Source organism: Staurois parvus, unplaced genomic scaffold (assembly GCF_062004578.1).
Source record: "Staurois parvus isolate SC_StPar_1 unplaced genomic scaffold, SC_StPar_1.0 ptg000320l, whole genome shotgun sequence".
Lineage (NCBI taxonomy): Eukaryota > Metazoa > Chordata > Amphibia > Anura > Ranidae > Staurois > Staurois parvus.
This window is the reverse complement of record NW_028318116.1, coordinates 1606153-1622868: the sequence shown is the minus strand read 5'-3', so window position 1 is coordinate 1622868 and position 16716 is coordinate 1606153. Positions and strand designations below refer to the sequence as shown.

At 42.8% G+C, this 16716-nt stretch overlaps 1 protein-coding gene across 3 annotated transcripts in view; it reads right to left on the bottom strand.

The window, feature by feature from the left end:
• Nucleotides 1–9635: 9635 nt before the first annotated feature.
• The window catches only part of ZFP91 (ZFP91 zinc finger protein, atypical E3 ubiquitin ligase), a 96863-nt gene continuing 89782 nt past the window's right edge, over nucleotides 9636–16716 (bottom strand). For all 3 annotated transcript variants that reach the window (XM_089683692.1, XM_089683690.1, XM_089683691.1), the window contains 2 exons: nucleotides 16309–16408; nucleotides 9636–16219 (listed from right to left, as the gene is read on the bottom strand). In XM_089683692.1, the coding sequence (XP_089539818.1) occupies nucleotides 15745–16219; nucleotides 16309–16408 (575 nt within the window). In that variant the 3' untranslated portion in view covers nucleotides 9636–15744. The remainder of the gene's footprint in view (nucleotides 16220–16308; nucleotides 16409–16716) is intronic.

Here is a 16716-nt window from a genome sequence, read left to right as displayed (position 1 = left end):
TATACATTTACTTTATCACCTTCTCTAGCTTCCTGGGTTACCCTCAGCTCAGATTATATAATCCACAAATAGATTGGACCCCAGGCAAAATATTATTCTGGTCTCGGACATACTTACAGACATGCCTGAACTTCAATGCCAATTTTTTTTTTAATAAAAGCTGTCCCCCCTTGTGCTAAGTGCACCTTTTAATGTGTTGCAAATTCCCTTCTTGGGCTATATTATATCTGGCTCTGGAATGACAAGCCATCTCTCAAAAGGACCCAGTCCAAGGATTTGAAAGCAGTTCCATGCTTCTTGGGTTTTGCAAACTTCTACAAGAAATTCACTAAAAACTTTTCCACTATTATGACCCATATTACTGCCCTAACCAAAATGGGAACTTACGCCAGCCATTGTCCTTCTGAGCCCCCCTATTACTGCCCTAACCAAAATGGGAATTTACGCCAGCCATTTTCCTTCTGAGGCCATCTCAGCCTTTCAAAACCTCGAGTCTGCTTTTGTGTCTGAACCTATTCTGATCCACCCTGATCCTTACCTTCCATTTGCTGTGGAGAATGATGTTTCAGATATGAGTGTTGATGCAGTCCTCTACCAGTGCTCACTTGCTCTAATTTACTGCATCCTTGTGCCTTTTTTCTCAGAGTTTTTTTTGTTCACATAAGAATTTGTGAATTTTTAGCTCTCAAGTATCCTTTGGAGTACATACATAATTTTTTTGTCTATACCTATTACATGAATTTGGAGTACATCAATATAGCCATACTCCAGACAGGTCTGCTGGTTTCTTCATTCACTTTGACTTTGTTATTACTTACAGTTGTGGCCAAAATTATTCAACCCCCACTGAAATTGAGTGTTTTGGCCAGTTTGACATTGCTTTTGATCATTCAGTCATCTTGCTTACATTTACATTAAAGAGGCACTTGTAGGTCAGACAAATATAACATAACAGTTATAATGAAATAACCACAAATGTCTTTTCTGTGCTCACAGCATTATCAGTTTTATTCAACCCCCAAGTGACATTCAATCTTAGTACTTAGTACAGCATCCTTTTACAGTTATAACAGCTTTTAAACGTGAAGCATAGCTTGACACAAGTGTCTTGCAGCGATCTACGGGTATCTTCGCCCATTCTTCATGGGCAAAGGCCTCCAGTTCAGTCACATTCTTAGGCTTGCGCACTGCAACTGCTTTCTTTAAGTCCCACCAGAGGTTCTCAATCGGATTTAAGTCTGGTGACTGCGATGGCCACTCCAAAATGTTCCAGCCTTTCCTCTGCAACCATGCTCTAGTGGACTTGGAGGTATGCTTGGGATCATTGTCCTGTTGAAAGGTCCAACGTCTCCCAAGCCTCAGGTGTGTGACGGACTGCATCACGTTTCCATCCAATATCTCCTGGTACTGAAGAGAATTCATGGTACCTTGCACACGCTGAAGCTTCCCTGTACCTGCAGAAGCAAAACAGCCCCAAAGCATGATTGACCCTCCACCATGCTTCACAGTAGGCAAGGTGTTCTTTTCATCATAGGCCTTGTTCTTCCTCCTCCAAACATAGCGTTGATCCATGGGCCCAAACAGTTCTAATTTTGTTTCATCAGTCCACAGAACACTATCCCACAACTTTTGTGGTTTGTCCACATGGCTTTTGGCATACTGCAGTCGACTCTTCTTATTCTTTGGAGACAGCAAGGGGGTACGCCTGGGAGTTCTGGCACGGAGGCCTTCATTACGCAGTGTGCGTCTTATTGTCTGGGCTGAAACTTCTGTACCCACATCTGACAAATCTTTTCTCAGTTCCTCAGCAGTCACACGGGGACTTCTCTCCACTCTACGCTTCAGGTAGCGCACAGCAGTCGAAGTCAGCATCTTCTTTCTGCCACGACCAGGTAGCGTTTCAACAGTGCCCTTTGCCTTGAATTTGCGAATGATGCTTCCTAAGGTGTCTCTTGGTATGTTTAACATCTTTGCAATCTTCTTATAGCCATTGCCCTTCCTGTGAAGAGAAATCACCTCTTCTCTTGTCTTCCTGGACCATTCTCTTGCCTTCACCATGTTTGTAACCACACCAGTAAATGTCTAGAAGGAGCTGAGTATCACAGTCATTTTAAAGCTGCCTAATTGGTGCTTATTATGCTTGATTGCTGCTCGGTGACATCCACAGGTGTTTTCAATACCTGATGGAAAGCACCTGTATGAACCTCTGTTCTTCAGAGTGGTAGTCTTTAAGGGGTTGAATAATTGTGGCAATGAAGAAACCACATAAGAACCATTTACTACTGTATTACATAAACAATTGATGTCATTTTAGTTGCATTTGGGTAGTTACAACGTCCTTGTAGGATTTGATTCTGAATACAATTCCAAATGTACACTATAGTCCCTAAACCCCTTTACAGCATTGGGGGTTGAATAATTTTGGCCACAACTGTATCTGTTGGACACCAAAAATTCCAAAGCAGATTGCCTTATTCCACAGCTTTGAACCTTGTTACATGCTTTCCACAGAAATCCCCCACATCCTGCCTCCTACTCAGATCTTGGCTATTTTGTCTCCTGATCTCTCTGCTTCCATATCCAAGGCACAATCCGGTGACTCAGCCAATTTACCTTCAGAAAAATTAATGTTCCCACTTCATCTCAGGCTCAAGGTCCTACTCCAAAAGCCCATGACACAGAATTGGCCAGCACCCACGTACTGCCAAACACGGTTTCTGATTGCTCACAACCTTTGGTGGTGTACACTCTGCAAGGACATCCATGTTAAAGCCTATGAGATCTATTCCTGTTCTAAGCCTTCTAGAGACAGACCCTCTGGTCTGCGCTTTTCATTACTGGTCCCTAAATTCATCTAACTATAGATTTTACTGTGTATTTCAACTTGGGCCTCCTTAGTAAAACAATCCACTTTATTCCACTGGCTAAACTTACCTCATTTAAGCTGCTGGCATCCCTATTCATGAGGGAATGCTTAGACTTCAAGGTATACCCAAGAATATTGTTTTTGAGGTACACAGTTTGCATCTAAGTTTTGGAGAACTTTCAGTACTCTAATCTGCAACAGTGGGGTTTATTTACTAAAGCTGGTTCGCTCAGAATCTGGTGCAGCTGTGCATGGTAGCCAATCAGCTTCTAACCTTAGCTTATTCAATTAAGCTTTAGCAATAATACTTGTAAGCTGATTGGTTTCTATGCAGAAGTGCACTAGATTCTGAGTGAACCAGCTTTAGTAACTAAACCCCAGTATGTCCTTATTTCTGCTTACCACCGCCAAACTAATAGTAAATAAACCCCAGTATGTCCTTATTTCTGCTTACCACCCCCAAACTAATAGTAAATAAACCCCAGTATGTCCTTATTTCTGCTTACCACCCCCAAACTAATAGGCAGCCTGAGTTGACAAACCAATCTCTAAAGCAGCAATTACAAACTAGGGTTCCTCCAGAGGTTGCTAGGGGATCCTTACATCCTTACAGGTTCACTGACCTCTCATTTGATGGTGCCTGCATGGTTCCAGGACCTGCACCACTTGACAAAGCCACCAGTTACCTTATAAGCTGTGTGTAAGGGTGGTATTCTGGCAACCACTGTAAGCCTTGCATTCTTCCTACTGATCACTAATACAAAGGGATTTTTTTGCCGTTAACCACCTGAAGTTGGCTTAAGGGTTCCTCAATACTTGGAAATTATTATAGGGGTTCATTTGAGTTAAAATGGTTGAGAAACTCTGCTATAGAGACATATTTCTGCTGTTTTGTTTCTTTTCATCCATTTCTGTTTCCCAGAAATACTTTGCAAATCACCTTTTGCTACTGCGCCCCTTAGACTGGGGTTGATGACCAGGTCTGGCTCACCAAAAAAAAGGTCACCCTCAAGATTCCCAACTCAAAAACTGATCAACAGATTTCCTTTAGATCACAACTTCTTGCTTCCCTGACAATCACTAACATTTTTCACGTCTCTCTTCTGAAGCTGGTTCACCAGGACACCATTGCTTCTTCTCAATTTCAACGGATTGTCAACGGTCAAGAGGACTTCAAAATGGAGAGCATCTTGGGCTTCAGAAGATTTAGGAATTCAATTCAGTATCTCTTCCATTGGAAGGACTTTGGCCCAGAGAAAAATTCCTGGGTTCCTGCCTACCTGTCCATGCAAGCAATTTCCATTGTCTATGTCCTGAAAAGCCAGCCTCAAAGGGTCCTCCACGCTCATGCTCCTGAACCCTCTTCTCTCTCTGTCCTGGCTTGGACTTTGGCAGTTGTTGGGCAACCCAACTGGCTATGGCACTCTATATGAGCATCACAAGCCCTGGGCTTGTGACAGCATTTTTCCACCTATCTCCTGTACCCTTACCTTGGTTTGCGTGTTTCCATCACTTGCCTTGTCTTTGGATTCTCCTGTTTCTGATCTCTTGCCTGGATAACAAATTACTCTTCTTGGTGCTGCCCGCCCTTTCCACCACCAACTTCTGGACACTGTTGCAGGATACTTACCCGTTGTCTTACAGTCCATGCCTGATACCACTGAAGCCCACAGGAACTATTTTCCTTTACCTTTGCTCAGTCCCTTGTGACATCTTGCCAGAAACTACAGCATTGTGTTTTAAGCAACGGGACAACCAAGTCCTGGTAAGGTCTGCTTGCCTTAACAAAATGGGGCTGCTACAGGTGAGGATACATTGCCAGCTATAATTTCTGCCCTCTAGTACTGGTGTGATTTTTACAGCTCTTGCCAAAAGAGAAAACATATTTAGGCAGAATTAAGCTAGCCATACATCTTTTTCAGCAGATTCCCCCATTCGTGCTAAACAGCATGCATTAAGGAATTTCCACATCAGTTATTGTACTTAGCAGCCAGCGGTGCTCGTGGCTGCTGAATAACCAAACAGTTAATGCATCCGAGTCACTGTTTGGCAGACAACCTTCCGTCTGGCCTCCTCAACAAAATTTGATTTTTCAATCAATTTTTGTTGAGTTGGTTGCTGCGAACAGTTCACAATTTGTCCATTTTCTGCTGAATTTGAGCATTGTATGGCCAGTTTTACTGCTTAATAGGGCAGTGAGCTTGCTAAAAAGAGAGGAGAGAAGTGCCTCTAAGTGCAGTAGAGCACTTTATTCAGGTGTAAAGGTAGGAACACTCACATAAATAAGGTATTAGCATAAAAACCGTGGTTGGTGTAACCATCAGTAAGGTGGGTATCCAGGGTGAAGAGCTGTTATCTGTGTGGGGTATGGAGAAGTTAGCGTGGTGGCTGGAGGAGAACAGCTACTTGATAAAAGAGCGCACTTCCGCCTTTCCCGGCCAGAGTATGCTCCGAAACGCGTCGCAGTGCACCTTGGGTATCTGACGTCATCACGGCCACGCCACCGCTGCGTTCCAATTGGCTCTGAGGGAGGACATGCACGCCGGACTCACAGCTGTTCCCCTCCAGCCACCACACTGCTCCAGCGGCACGCTGACTTCTCCATACCCCACACAGATGACAGCTCTTCACCCTGGATACCCACCTTACTGATGGTTACACCAACCACGGTTTTTATGATAATACTTACCTTATTTATGTGAGTGTTCCTACCTTTACACCTGAATAAAGTGATATATTGCACTTAGAGGCGCTTCTCTCCTTCTCTCATCCTACAGAGTCTGCTACAGTCTATTTGGAAGCCTTGCCCTCAGTGCTACACGGACCCCCCTACCCCACGCTCATCTTCCTCATACAGCCATAACTACCACCATTACCCCATACCAGAATTACCCAGGACTTTTAGCAGTGCTTGCGTTGATCACCCACCCTCATTTCCTCTTACTAGCTTGCTCAAAAGAACCTGTCACAATAAAATGTTTCTACTCACTGACAAAAGTACTCATTTAGTACTGATAACAGCTGTATTCCAAGATGGTTACATTTTGATGCACCAAAGGATATGAAGAAGAAAAATGTTGGGGAACATTTATAACACCTATGCAGGTAACACAGCTATAGTTGCAGCTTTTGAAATATTTTTTTCTCAGCGTGTAATCTGTATAATGACATATGTTTTATTTTGAGGTTATTAACTTTCATTTTATTAAAGTAACCCTGTCATACGCCAGAGCAAGTTATGATGGGTACATGATGAAAACATAAGCGGATACATCTGGGCAGCTAAAGTTAAAATACACATTTTCTTTATACTGCAACACCTTAAAAGGATAAGTTCACTTTTAGAAAAATAATAATAAATGCACGTTTTTTTGCAGGTAAAAAAAATTTGCATTTACTATTTTTTTTTTTTAAGAGCCTGGAAAGCATTTCACCAGCGATCAGCAGATCATCGGTGCCATGCAGGACTCCTGCAGACTGTCAGGGTGAGCTGTCACACTGACAGGAAGAATTAATGAACAACCACAGAGCTCAACAGCTTTAGTCATAACTACAAGCAGACATCCGCAAAGGCTGTCGGTACTTGTAGTTTTCCATCCACAGCTAGCTGTCACAACAGGGGGGGAATCGGGAGGAGGGTACAGGGGCCAGTGCTACAGTAACATGTTACATGCTACACCCCAACTATGGTGTATACACTGACATGGCAAACAATTATAATACATGCTTTATGTCATAAATTGGGCTTTCATCACCAGATAGGTAACATTTTTCAGAAAGGGACAGGAGTTTTCATCACAATCTACCCGTTTCACTAAAGTATGGCCTCTACCCATCACATATTTTTGTACGGTTTTCTTTAAATAAAGAATTTATAAAAATGATATGCTCAATTTGAATTGTCCAGATTTATGTTATGGAGACCCTGTTACTACACCAGGCCTATTAAGATGCTATATAACATTCACTTGCATTACATTTGCTGTGGCAGGCTCTTTTTTACATTCTGTGATTATGATACACAAGATATACACAGATGTAATTTTTGGAGGTGCCCCAAGTAAGACAAAGGAGAGCAATCTTTACAGAAGACCACAATTCCCGTTCTAGAGAAATATTTCCGAGAGGATGCCATGGGTAAATTCTCAATGCAAGCATTCTGAATGTTAGGCTAAAGCTCTGGCTTTATCAACCGAAAACAGATCTGTAGAGGACAACTGGCTTTAATGTGACTTTTCTAATATGAATACTTGTTTCAGCTCAATGTGTCAGTTTTGAAGCCAGAGGATTCATATAAGTCAGGAAACTAGCATTTTCTGATGGTCAGCAATGGCAGCACTCTTATTTCTCTTTGGAAAGGTTAACTTTAAAGATAAGGACATAAAGGGCATTTGAAGATTGAAGGGAAGGTTTACCAAACCATATTTCACTGGATGCTGCTGAGTAGAAACACCTCTCAGGGTCTGTTAATGTGACCGCCTTTCTGGATCCACAACTCTACAACCAATATAATTTCTGCTTTGGTAAACTCCCAAGCTTTCATGGAGCATACCCAGGTGGATGACACCACTGTCCCCTAGATGACAATGTTCAGGCCTGGTGATTGGCTGATCAAGCCCAAGTACCGTTACATGGGTGAGGTCACATACTTCTTCATTTCCGGAAGCCCCTACTTCATTACAGCGATGGAATGGGGAGGAGGCCATTGTCCTCTACATGACAATGTTCAGGCCTGGTGATTGGCTGATCAAGCTCAAGCACTGTTACATGAGTGAGGTCACATACTTCTTCATTCCCGGAAGCCCTTACTTTGTTAAAACGATGGAGTGGGGAGGAGACCAGGAAGTGTGGATGCAAGAGTATACCTTTCTGAGAAGGACTATCGGGAGGCACTGTCAGTGTGTCCTCATGTATTACTCTTCCATTTACACTTTGAAATAGTCATGTAAAAGGTCTATAGGAAGAGGCCACCGTATAATGGGTGGAGCTGGGAACACAATTTTGGCTGTAAAGCTGGCCAGACACTGATCGAAATCCAGCAAGCTCAGTAGGAACCTGCTGAATTTTGATCAGTGTGTGGCCATCCCTACTCGACAGAAGTGGATCTAGTAATCGACTTCTGGCGAAGGTCCATGGAAATTTTTTCACAATCAGACAGCATTTAAAACATCACAGTGCTTCTAACCCTTCCCCATTGTCTCCAAAACTGAAATAAGTTTTTCCTGGATTTGGACTTTAAAGCATACCTGTGCCAGGCCCATGCAGATCAAAGCAGCAAGTTTTCTTTCAAGCATATCTAAACCGAAAACAAAATCTGTTGCAGCTTACCAATCCTTAGATGTAGTGATCTAATTTTAGACTTTTTCCCTCTCTATTTTCACTTGATGATCCAGCTAGTAACATACTCTGCCTTAGCGTGGCTACACTCAATGGAACCACCCATGGCCAGCAGGGTTCTCAACTGATGGAGAGGGTAATGTTAGTTTCACAAGCAAACAGTGGATAGGGTAGTATTAAATTCACTAGAACATGTTCAAAAGCTAACCACTGTAAACAATCCTGCCAGTGTTGAATAATTTGTCTCAACTCTCTAATTGCCACTTTTGCTAGGCAGCTTGGTCTGTTAAAGGAAGTTGAAAAAGAACAGACTTACTGGCTGGATCACCACGTGAAAATAAAGGAAAAAAAATTCTAAAAAAGAAAAGTAATGCACATTTATGGATTTTCAACCTGAAATATACTGTATATTTTTTTTTGCTTTTAAAGTGTTACTAAACCCAGGACTCTGCATTCACTATATCTGATCTCCCCAGACCCTGCATTCACTATATCTGGTCTCCCACAGTACACAGAACATGGAAATGCAATTATTTTAGTAAATATAAACTGCTAAATACCTTTTCTCATCAGCAGTTAGAGCAGTCTTGTGACTTCTATCAGTGTCCAGCAGAGCACTGGTTAAAGCTTGTAGGAGTTTTCATTCTCCCCTGATTGTCCTATGAGGCTGCATAACCCCTGACCTGCTGTCTGGACAGTGCTGATTGGCCCTGTGCTGATCACATGCACTCTCCTAAAAAGACAAAAAAAACCTCTCTAGCATTACACACCAAACTGAGCTAGCCCCAAGGCTCTGTTCTATTAGCAGATGGATTGGGGACAGTAGAAGGGAGGATCAGAAAAGACAGGATCAAACAGCCTTTTTACACAGTGCGGTGGATTAACCCCTTAGGTTCCACAGTGAGTATAACAAGCATGCTTTATTGCATATACAGACTGATTTTACGGTTGTGGGTTTAGTAACACTTTAAGTTTACATATGCTTTAGGGTCCCATCCCAAGCAGTACATACTAAGCTTTTATTCATTCTGTTTGCCGACCAGGAACTATTACCTTGTTCAACTGGATATGGAGGAGTCATGTGACAACACTGGTGCTTGAGGATTGGTCTAGTGGGGATGGAGAGATTACACAGCCCTTTGTCTGTTCTGATTGGGGTGACTTGAGGCTTACACATGGCTTCCTTTTTCTTGATTCCAGGAGCTGAATGGATTGGTGCGGGAAAGTATGTCCTGCTTGGGACAGGGGCGTTAAAGCGAACCGGTTTCTTTTGTCCTGCCAGATTCACTTTATAGCAAATTCCAAAACCCCATTTGATTCCATAATGAATTCTTACAGAGTTTACCTTGAAAAATGATCTACATCTCACAACAGAAAAACAAGTAAAGTCAGTCTCTCTCTACCAGCAAGTAAAACATTCAAAACAAGGAAATCAAATCTAATTTTTTTTCAAGTTTAAAAAGTGAACAGGAAGAATAAGTGCAAGAGGTCACGTGTAGAGTGATAACAGTGCATAGTGCAAAACAAAAAGGACCGCAAATCCTATGATCACTATTCGTGCAAAACAAGATGCAAAGAGCAGGTGTACAAAGAAAAGCACATGACTGACTGTTACAGTGCAATGGGAGTTGTAAGAGCAAGATGTCTGAAATGGTCTAAAAGAAAAAAGCGGTGCCCTTGCCAACTTCTTGGCTTCTAATTTTTTGTTAATCTGCTATAAAAACTGTGAAATAGAGATGTTGATTGGGTGCTGTGGGCAAAACAACTCTTTCAGGCGCTTCGGAGGCTTAGTCCTTCCAAAACTCATGAAAGAGCTTTTGGTTAAATTCAGGCACTGAAATCACTGCACTTGGGTTCCCAGCTCCTCCCACCCACAGGGATTGCTCCGCCCTGGATTACAAGGCAGTGGTGAATTTGTCATTTATTTATAAATAATTTATTTATTCCCATTTAATTTACAACATGGAAACACAGAGGAAGCGACAAGACTCTCGCCAGTGGCACAACTGTGTTGTGAATTTAATGGTAAGCGCTCCTCGCTAAAATACCTAGGATATAGAAGAGGCTGATGGGGGGGTTTAACCGGCTAGTACTTGCTTGAAATTAATATATCTATTTTAAAAAGGATGGACTGACCCCTTAATAGAATCAACTTTTGTTTTCTCTTTAATATACATCTGAATATGATCTGCTTAAAATTTTTAATATTTCAAAAACTTTGCCTCTAATGCAGTTCACACAGGGGTTGAATTCCGAACAAATTTTCTTTAGAAAAATCGCAAATTTCGTGCATTTTGTAATGCGATGGTGCCACCATTCATTTCGAAATTCAACCAACCAAGCCTCCAATTTCTCTTCATGTTGCTACAGAAAAGGATTTTCGTGGCCAAGAATTTTCTTTTCTTTCCAGGTCACAGGTTTGCACGATTCTCCCATCATTGATTCGAAATTCGCTCCTGTTTCAAAAAAAATTCCAACATGCCCGATCCCTCAAATTCAATGGTCACACGAAAATCGGCTGTTTTTGTGACCCACTAATGGTGCGAAATTCGAATGAAAATTCTTAGAAAAGATTTTTGAAAGAAAATTCGGAATTCGACCCGTGTATGGCCAGTTTTATGTATTTTTTTTTTATAAAGATGTTCAGATGTTTTGGCTTCGTAACACTAAGCAGTGATTGCACTCTACTGTTCCTCACTCCCAATGAAAGTCCATTGGTCTGCTCTGACTGATGAGAAACTACAGACTTTGTGCAGTTATTGGACCTTAGCAGTTCTGGACCATGGAAGCTAACTGGGCTCCTATACAGTTGGCTGCTAGAGGTAGAAACCTAAAACCTGTGCATGAAGGGCAAAATAGGACACTGCAAGCAAGTGAAAACAAGTCTAATAGAAATAATGTCAGGTAAATGTTACAAGGAGGAGGTGAAATGTGTACCCACTGAAAATACAAGGCTGTTTCCCTTTTAGAGCAGAAGGCCCATGATGTCCCGAGCGGTGAACACTGCACAATAACAGCTGTTGTCTGTAAAAGGACAGGAGAGTGCTTTGTGTGCAGGGGACTGGTGCAAACAGGTGAAGCTCAACCAATTACAGGTGGAAGCAAGCAAACAGAGCAACTAGTGACTGGACACAAGTTGAAAGAAAACTATTTTAGATATTAAACTGCCCTCTGAACATCACTTTAAAGTGCAAAGATTTACTCACCCCAAACTACCAACTTAGTTCTAAAAGAAGAAGGAATGAAGAATAAATGTGCTTTTAAAATAAACTTGCTATGTGGCCCCACTGTACCACAGACCATGGATGGAGATGACATATGCTCCCACTGCTTAGGTCCTAATGGATAGAGAACACTGGCTGCCTGGTCTCTGGTGTACCCAGGATGACCTTATCCATTTTGGACAGATTAGGGAAAAGTTATGACCCCTTGAGGGGTTTTTCCCTCAATCCCAGTCCTTTTGACACCCATACAAGAAACTAGAGGGGTTGGGTGGTTGTCACTGGCAATGACAGATATAAAAAACTTCAGACGTTCTAACATCTGTATCTCTCTATTAGACACAAAAAGAATTTTGACTTGCTTCTACATTCCATATCTTGGAGAACAGTATAGGACACAAGCTCCGTATTCATAGACCCTGGGTTATAGGCTGGTACCCCCATGTGAGTGGACATTGGCACAATCTTGAGAGCAAACCCCTGCGTAACTCTACACCATTCCATGGGTAGCTGAGTATTCACAGTACCCTGCGACATCCCCAAGCAATGAATAAGGGAAACAACTAGGCAAACAAAACTGTGCCAATAGGCCCAAAAACAAGGGTCAAATGACCAAATTTTAAAGTGCTGCTGCAAGAACCTTGTGGCCAAAAACTGTATTCACAGAAGATTGGACATCCACCTGGTAGAACTTTGAAATAAACAGAAGACCAGGTGGTAGCCTTACAAAGCAACAGAGGCCTGGTGCAGGAATGTGACTGAATGCACAAAAGTGTAGGAAGAGTTTTGTCCTTAAGGGTGTAAACTTTGGTGATGAGTTGTCTTATCCATCTAGTTATGGTTGACTAGGAAGCAGGATGTCCCTTTCGAGGTCATGAAGATAGAACAAATAGGAAGTCTATCTTCCTGACTGAAGATGTTGCTTTGAGGTTGCTCTGATGGATCTAAGTCCAGGTAGTGAAGACCAATTTCTTTTGGGTGCTCTGGAACAGGGCACAAAGATGCCAGGACTTTATTTTCACTGAAGAGGAAGTTTGATACCTCTTAAGGAAAAAAAGGTGTTTTTGGGCACAAGACTGCTTTGTCTTTGTATAGAATCAGGAATGGCTCCTTAGAAGAAACAGCCGATAACCCAGGGACACATCTGACATCCATGATAGTAACCAAGAAGGCCACTTTACAGGAATGATCATCTAAGGGGATATTCCAGATGGGTTCAAATGGTTGAAGTCCCAAAAAAGCATAGGGTGCTGTAAAGGGGGACTGATCCAAGATACATCTTTAATAAAAGTTTTGACAAGGGATAGCGAGACCAGAGGTTTTTGAGAAAAGAAAAACTGAACAAGTCCGAAATCTGTCCTTTTAGAGGGCCTAAAGTGGTTCTACAGGCAGGTTTTTTTTTTTACCTTTTACCTGCATTAAGGTAAAAAAACCTTCTGTGCACAGGATCCCCCCTAGCCCTCCCTTTTACCTACCTGAGCCAGATCTCGACCCAGCGATGTGCTTGAGAGCATCGACTCTCTGCCTCCTCACAGGACAAAGAGGCAGCAGCGGGAACCACTGGCGTCTGCCAATCAAATCCTATGACAAAGGGGCAGGGACGAGCCATGCTGTCTTAGTCTATGGACACAGGCAGCGTGGCTTGGGATTGAGCCTGCAGTTGTGCCACAATAGGAATTTCAGACTCAGAAGTCCCTGTGTCCTTTAAGACCTGGACTTCATGTGACTGAGAAGTAGGATAGACTAGAAGGTACTGAGACAACATGTCTGGCCTGTTGGGAAGAGGCCAAGGGTTTTTCCCCTTAGTATTCTGAGAATGTTTATGTACCAGGTTCTCCTGGACCAGTTTGGCGCAATGACAATCATTAATATCTTCTTTTGCTCTATTTTGTGGAGTAGGCAAGGCATAAATTAGCAAGAACTGAGACCAGAGGATTACCAAGGCATCCAATGCCAGTGCTAGAGGACCTTTGGTCCTGGCCACAGAGATAACTTGTTATTAAATCTGGAGGCCAGGATATCCATGCCTGGGGTCCTTTTATCTCTGACACGAGATTAAGGATGATGGAGTGAAGGACCCATTCCCCTTGGTCCAGGCGGTGACTGGGTGAGCTAAGCCCACTCCTGGGATGTGGACATCAGAGATCACTGAACAGTGATTCTCTGTCCATATAAGTGGACTGGGGAAAGTGGAAGTGATTTTATCCTACTGCAAACCATAGAAAATGCTCATGAAGAAAATAAATGAGAATATGCAAACAAGCATCTTGGTTGTCTACGAATGCCAAGTATCCCTCTGGTCAATAATTGAGACAATAACTGACCTTGTGGATTCCATGCAAAATTTGGAGTTTGAAGGTATTTGTTTAGTGATATTGGGTCCAGGATAGGATGAATATCCACGTTTGGCTTTGGTACCATGAACAGGTTTGAATTCCTTGAACCTGTCCTGTAGGAGTACTGGCACAACTACTCCTGTTGTGAAGTGCAAATGTTTGCCTGAGCTTTTGCCCTTTTTCGCCTGATTTTTGCCATTGCATTGGGTAGTGATAGTCCCTTGTGTTGTACTCATGGAGTAGGGTGCAAAAATACGATAAGCGAGTCCGAGAAGGAGTATGCTACAACCCGGGTGCAAACTGTCCTGTAGTGAAATCCTCTTGGCAACAGGATGAGGAGGAAGCACCTGAGTACCATATAATAATGGTTCTAGGAGGACGTGGTGGTAAAATGTTCCACCTGTGGTGTGATGTGACACCTGGTCATCCAGTTGAGACTAAGCTCTGAGAGCTTGAGTTTTACCACCAGGCTGTAAAGTGAAAACATTCCAAATACAGGATGTCAAAGCTTTACCAGTGTCCAATCACCTGAAGGTACTGGTAGCAGCCTATAACCCAGGGTCTATTAATACTCAGCCTTTGTCCTGTATCATAAGATTAAGATATGTTGTTTTATCTGCATACCCATTGGAGAATCTTCCAATTACTTCCTGTCCTGATAAAAAGTGAGGTGGAGTCTCCGCAGTAAGGACACAGGGTACAGCAAAATCCTGACAGAGGTTCTAACCCTTTCTAGCTTTACCCAAAACAAAATAAAAACGTTTGGCTGGAGTCGGATCTTAAAGCCTGCTTTAGCTAAACAGGAGGTAATCACTGCTCAGTCACACACACTTTGGAGGCACTGGGAGTATATATTGTCTCCTTGGGTGGTCTGTGCTATTCCATTCTAGTCAGAAAAGAGGCCAAAGATCAAATATAAATTAAACGTCCCTAGACTTTAAAAGGCACAGAATCATACTAGCCTTCACAGCATCAGAGGCAGATTATAGCAGAATGGCACAAGGCAGACACTTTGCAACTCCCATCCCTTCAACTGACATTGATAAAGGATTGCAATAGACCCAGAAAAGCCCCCCTAAAACTAAAACTTGACCTCTGTTGGAGACTCCACCATGGACAGTAGATTGTCTTCACTTTAACTCCTCTTTTCTAAGAGCCAACTAAATTCCATGGCTAACTACTGAGCTCAAGCAGCGTTATTATACCCTGTAGATATTAAGACCAAGTAAGGTGCTCTTATGTTGTTCTTAAGAGGTGCAGTAGGGGGAATATATCTCTCAAAAGCACTAAAGCCACAGGCATACCTAATCCCTGATCACTCAACCCCCCAGATCTATTGACATGTGCCAACTTTTCAACATGCTGTTGGTTGTCAAGAAGCTCCATCCATTTTATGGTAAAATGTTAAGATGGAACAGAAGTACAGGTTGGTCCCTTCATCTTACTACATGGAAGGGTCCAATTTTATAAAAAATTTGGAATATCCCTGTAAGAAGTGGGAAGGGCTGGTAATTCACAGATTGCAAAAGAGACCGCAAGCAGCGCTCCAAGTAACATCAGCAGCTTTGCTTGGGGGACAGGGCTCCATATGAGACAGAACAGCTCAGTTTTATTCTTTAAACATAATATATACAGTGAGTGTGCAGGGCACAGCACCCAAAGAGAGGAAACAGGGACAGGGTGGGGCATAGAGAAAAAGGAAATTAAACAAACAAAAAAAGGTAACGAAGGACAGAAGAGATAAAAAAAACCATGATTGAGGGAAAAGCATAATTGGTTAATGGTCAGAATTATGAAAGAAAGTCAGAGAAGTCAAAGAAAAATGTTGATGACCTCAGATGGGTCAGATCTTTGTGCCTGGTCATAGCCTATTCTGATATTACAAGGAAAGAGAGAAAGCATTGGTAGGGTGAGACAGCCAGCCAGCTGGGAGGGGAACAAGGAAACAGTCTAGGTGCTGTGCAGAGGGATCAGATTCTCCCTTCTAAGGTCCTGCAGAGTCCGCATCCTCAATAGGAACCTGTGTGTTAGAAGCCAGTCCTCCTGCTGGCTGCGTGGAGCAAGCCACTAAAATCTTAGAGCTGGAGGTGGTGTAGATGGTCTGGGATGGTGCTGGCTCTTCCTGGGCCTCTGTGGTGGCTGCATCAGAAGCAGCAGAAGCCACAAGAGCCATGGGGGCATCAAGAGCCATGGGAGCCCCAGGAACCAAGGGAGCTGGGGTCTCTGGCAGCAGCAGTTCGTTGTTGGCGGTGATGAGAGCGCCAGAGTTGGCCGCCAAGGCTTCGGCTAATAGGATCTCAGGATGGCTCTTGGCCTTGTGGGCAACAACACTGTCCTTCTTCTCAAACTTCTTCCCGCAGATGCCACAGGAGAACTGGTAGAAGGAATCAGCATCATGCTTCTTCATGTGCCAATTCAGGGAGGCCTTCTGTCTGCAAGTGAACCCACAGAACTCACATCTAGAATGAGGGGAAAAAGCAAAAAGAAAATTGGTAAGTGCAGGCGGAGGGAAGACTGCAACACATCAGGAGGGGATTTCAGCACTCACTGTAAGGGCTTTTCTCCTGTATGGATCATGCGGTGCACAGCCAGGTTGTGGGAGCTCTTAAATGCTCGGGCGCAGTATTCACAGATATAATCTCGCTGGTCTAATAACGAAGATAGAAACAGAAATTAAAGTGGTCTCTCAGACAAACAGACAAGAGACACCTTCTGCTTGGTATCCCTGAGTAGTTTAATATATCCTATGCATTTTTTAAAGGTACAGCTATTCTTTAATGACTACAGTATTTTGAAATATATATATTTTTTTCTTTAACCACTTGCCTACCAGGCACTTATACCCCCTTATTTACCAGGCCAATTTTCAGCTTTCAGCGCTGCCGCACTTTGATTGACAATTGCGCGGTCATGCAACATTGTACCCATATGAAATTTTGATCATTTTTTTCTCACA